The 4,811-nt window shown below is 53.0% G+C and overlaps 1 protein-coding gene across 1 annotated transcript in view; it reads left to right on the top strand.

Moving 5' to 3' along the window:
• Positions 1-4,811, top strand: part of DHX30 (DEAH (Asp-Glu-Ala-His) box helicase 30) — a 72,535-nt gene that overhangs the window by 62,814 nt on the left and 4,910 nt on the right. The window contains exons 7-9 of the mRNA XM_011939318.1: positions 589-890; positions 1,331-1,451; positions 2,169-2,318. Coding sequence (XP_011794708.1) covers positions 589-890; positions 1,331-1,451; positions 2,169-2,318 — 573 coding nt within the window. The remainder of the gene's footprint in view (positions 1-588; positions 891-1,330; positions 1,452-2,168; positions 2,319-4,811) is intronic.

The raw sequence follows: 4,811 nt of genomic DNA, 5'->3' as shown, positions 1-4,811 counted from the left end.
GGCCCTATGTACTTTTAAATTGCTGTATTTACTGAAGCTTCCTAGATCACTATGTGAATTTATCTTCTTGGGTTCAGTGTGGTGGCTCATGCCTGTAATCCTAGCACTTTGGGAGGCCAAAATGGACGGATCACTTTGGTCCAGGAGTTCAGGACCATCCTGGGCAACATGGTGAAGCCCTGTCGCTACAAAAATTCTCTGGGCTTGGTGGTGCATACCTTTAGTCTCAGTTACTTTGGAGGCTGAGGTGGGAGGGTCACCTGAGCCCAGGAGGCAGAGGTTGTAGTGAGCTGTGATTGTGCCACTGCACTCCAGCCTGGGTGACAGAGCGAGACCCTGTGTCAGAAACACAAAAAACAAACAGTATCTTCTGCTCTCCCATTGCCACGTGGGGTTATTTGTTTGTATCAAAGCTAGGCATCTTTCGGTGTTCCATACCCGGTTCTGTACTAGGGGCTGAAGTGGGTAAACAGATGAAAAACCATGGCTCCACAACACAAGGGACTTAATGGTGTAGCTGGACATGGGCCAGGCTGACTGAGGTGTAAAGATGGTATGAATCCTTAAAACATCCCTTTTCCCCTCCAGGGTTGGGGTCTACTGGGTCCCCGGAATGAGTTGTTTGACGCAGCCAAATACCGAGTGCTAGCTGATCGCTTTGGCTCCCCTGCTGACAGCTGGTGGCGTCCTGAACCCACCATGCCCCCTACTTCCTGGCGGCAGCTGAATCCGGAGAGCATTCGGCCAGGGGGACCTGGGGGCCTATCCCGCTCTTTGGGCCGGGAAGAAGAAGAGGATGAGGAGGAAGAGCTAGAAGAAGGGACCATAGATGTTACCGACTTCTTGTCCATGACCCAGCAGGATTCCCACACCCCACTCAGGGACTCAAGGTACAGACTGGGGATGGGGATGCAGCGGAGGCTGGCTGTGCCTTGACACGGGGATGGGCGGATGTTCTCTGCTAGCTTTCTCTGAGATGGGAGTGCCCCTGCCTCACATTGCAGCCTGTGTGTCCCGTCACTCCGTGTGTGTCTGCCCATTCTTGGGGGACAGCCAGCTGTGGTCTTCTATGTGGCTGGGCTTTTGCAGAACAGCAGCACGGAGACCCTGCTCTCTGCTGTCTTATCTATGTGAGGGAATGGAGGGCGCAGTCCCTATCCAGTGTGGCTGTGGGAGGAGCAGAGACGCCCGGTTTCCCATCAGTTTCATGCCTCCTGGCCTTTTGGCTCCCTGCTGCAGTGCAGTGTCCTCACCCTTACATCTCAGAGCCTCAGGGAAGTTGGTCCAGGAAGAGAGAAGATTCTTTCAGCTAAACTTTTGGTCCTCCCAGGGGGAGTTCCTTTGAGATGACAGATGATGACAGTGCCATCAGGGCTCTGACCCAGTTTCCACTTCCCAAGAACCTTCTGGCCAAGGTGATTCAGATTGCAACGTCATCCTCCACAGCTAAGGTGAGTTGGGTCTCCTAGAAGTGTGTGTGGGGGCCATTTACTTGGTCATGTCTGGTGTTCCCCAAAGGCAGGTTTACAGAGGGCTGAGGGTGCCTGTTCCTCCAGCCCACACCTAGGCCAGCTGGTGGAACTCCGGCTTAGAAGGAAAAGCAGTAGGTGTGACAGAATGGAGGTCAAGTCTCAGCAGCACAGGGAGTGGGCTGGGGGCCGCAGGAGCAGAAGACCCATACCTGTTCTGGGCGGTGGATTGTCAGTGGGGACGGGTTAGAGGTGTGGGTCTTGGTGAGGTATAAGTTTCTCTCTTGCTACCAGGCAGAGGGGCTTCGGTTAGGCAGAGCTTCTGTCCAGGTGCAGGGCCTTTTTGCTCCCGTAGGATGTGCCTGGTTTTTAGCTCATGCTGACAGCTTCAACCCACAGCTGCCACGAAGGTGCCGAGATGACAGTGGGCTAGGAGGGCAGGTGGTGGAATTGCCCAAGCACTGTCTTCTGCAGTGGAAGTCGAGGTATAGCAGGAGAAGCGAGCCTGGGACTAGAGTGCCTGCCTGAGCCCATGGGCCTGCTCCTGGCTCTGCAGCAGCACCTCTAGCATGGCTCACGCCGGGCACCTGCTGAGGTGGTGGTTCATTCCGTCTCTGGGCTCCTTGGCATTCTGAGAATGCCCCAAGTCTCTTCCCATTCCCTACATTTCTGTAACCATCTCTCTTGCCTTCCATGTAGAATCTCATGCAGTTCCATACTGTTGGCACCAAGACCAAGCTGTCTACACTCACCCTGCTCTGGCCCTGCCCCATGACCTTTGTTGCCAAAGGGCGCCGCAAAGCAGAGGCTGAGAATAAGGCGGCAGCCTTGGCCTGCAAGAAACTGAAGGTGAGTCCAGGAAGGTCCTGGGTGTGATGCATGAGAATGTCTTGAAGCTCCCCTCTGCCAGTGGCAAATGGGTCCCATTTTTTAGGAAATGAAACCACCACAGCAGGCCTTTTGCCTGGCTCAAAGACAGCTGGTCTGCAGGCCGTGCTTGTAGGCCCTGTGGCTGTTGCCACAGCTTTCCCAGAGCCCCTGTGGAGATGCTTTGACTGTGACCCAGCCTTTTCCACACTGTTGGCCTGAACCTGGTGAGGCCGTGGGAAACCTGCTCATTGTTCTGAATAGTATAAAGCCGGGAGGAGCCGGGCCTGTTTCGAGAGGCAGATCTGGTGTCCAGTATTTTCCTGATAACCTGGGTTTTGTGGCCAAAATGAAGAATGTGACTTGTGACTGCAGTGAAGATTGAGGAAGCAGTCAGCATCAAGGTAGAGACAGTGTGGCAGATAGCTGGCAGTTCTTTTTTTCTTGAGACAGGGTCTCTGTGGCCCGGGCTGGAATGTAGTGGCACAGTCATGGCTCACCGCAGCCTTGCCCTCCTAGGCTTAAGTGATCCTTTCACCTTAGCGTCCTGCATAGCTGGGACCATAGGTCTGCGCCACCACTCCCAGCTAATTTTTAAACATTTTTTGTAGAGACAAGGGTCTCACTGTGTTGCCAAGGCTGGTCTTAAAATCTTGGGCTCAATCAGTCTTTCCGCCTTCACTTCTAAAGTGTTGGGATTGCAGGCATGAGCCACAGTTCCTGGCCATGGCAGTTCTCTTGAAAGGGGCTGTGGAGTTAGCTGATGGCACAGTAGTGGGAGGGCGTTGGGATTGTGTCTGACTGCCTGAGGAGTTCGCAATCTCAACCCATGTGGGTGGAGGTTTAGTTTGCAGAACAAGACAGAAATGGGCCTGCTTTACTCTGAATGGTCAAGTGCACCATTTCATGGGTACAGTTGGCCCCGGGAACCACGTTTTAGTTATAGCTGATGGTGAGAGGTAACAAGAACCTGGAGAAAATGAGGAAGAGGGGACAGGCAGGTGGTGAGATAGAAGGCACAGATGTGCTACCTGTGACTCGAGGGCAGAACAAGGACTGATCGTAGAACTGGAGGCATCTGAGCTTTGGCCTGACGCACACGCACTGAGCAGAGGCACCTTGGCATGGCAGGGCCTGTCTGGGAAGGAACAAGCTTTGCAGTGGCTGGAGGGCCATTTGTCAGGCTGGTAGATAAAACCCATGAAGTCTGGGGAGAGGGCGGAAGCCTGTTCCTGCAGCAAGGAGCTTGTGTTGGCACCTCCTGCGGAACGAGGACCAGATTCCTGTCCTTGGGGTCCTTACAGCTGATGGTGCCAGCATGCCCAGAGGCAGGGGTTGGCCCCTGTTGTGGAAAAACTTCTTTAAGGAGGAAGTGTTTGATCTGGGCTCCGAAGGGTGAGCAGAGTCCAGGCATTAGAGGAGACAGGAACACAAGACTAGTTTTACCCACGTGCCTGAGGTATTGGAATGCCATGTTTTATCTCTGGCGAGGTGGCTTTAGGTATGTAAGGAGGTAAGACACAGTGTTTTCCTTGCAGTGGCTTGTTTGATCAAGTTGCATTGTAATCGACATTTATAGGAAATTCCATGTGTATCTGTATATGACGGGGTTACAGATGGGTCAGGTGCCATGTAGGGACTGGGAGGTGGGATGGAAGGGTTGGGGGAGGAAGGCTTTGATGAGGCAGCAAAGGAAGAGGGAGTCTGTGGGGTGTGTTCCAGCGTCATTGAGGGCCTGGTCTGGTTGGTCTGAGGGTACATGTTGGGAATTCACGGAGGTGACAGGGGCCTGTTGTGGTGTTGGAGGGGCTCTAGCCGCACAGTGAGTGGTTTCCCCTCAGGGCCTTCAGACGCAGGGCTGTTCTGCTGTGACACGTCAGGTTTAGCTTTTCTTGAATTAACTTTATTATTATTTTCTTCGAGACAGAGTCTCGCTCTGTCGCCCAGGCTGGAGTGCACCATCATGATCTCCGCTCACTGCAACCTCTGCCTTCAGGGTTCAGGTGATTCTTGTGCCTCAGCCTCGCTAGTAGCTGGGACTATAGGTGCTGGCCACCCGCCCGGCTAATTTTTGTATTTTTAGTAGAGACGGGGTTTCTCCATATTGGTCAGGCTGGTCTCAAATTCCCGACCTCAGGTGATCCGCCTGCCTCGGCCTCCCAAAGTGCTGGGATTACAGGCGTTAGCCACCATGCCCAGTCTTCAGGATTCTTATAAGAATATATATAACTACTTATAACAGAAGTTATAAGTTTCATGGTGTGGGCTACATAGGTTTTTTTTTTTTTTTTCTTTTGTGGAGTTACTCTCTATCTATTGCTCAGGTTGGAGTACAGCATCACCATCTCTGCTCACTGCAACCACTACCTCCCGGCTTCAAGCGATTCTCCTGTCTCCGCCCCTCGAGTAGCTGGGATTACAGGTGCCCACCACCACGCCCAGCTAATTTTTGTATTTTTAGTAGAGATGGGGTTT

Source organism: Colobus angolensis, unplaced genomic scaffold (assembly GCF_000951035.1).
Source record: "Colobus angolensis palliatus isolate OR3802 unplaced genomic scaffold, Cang.pa_1.0 Scaffold18, whole genome shotgun sequence".
Classification (NCBI taxonomy): domain Eukaryota; kingdom Metazoa; phylum Chordata; class Mammalia; order Primates; family Cercopithecidae; genus Colobus; species Colobus angolensis.
The sequence above is the reverse complement of the archived record's forward strand: the minus strand, read 5'-3'. Positions and strand labels throughout refer to the sequence as shown.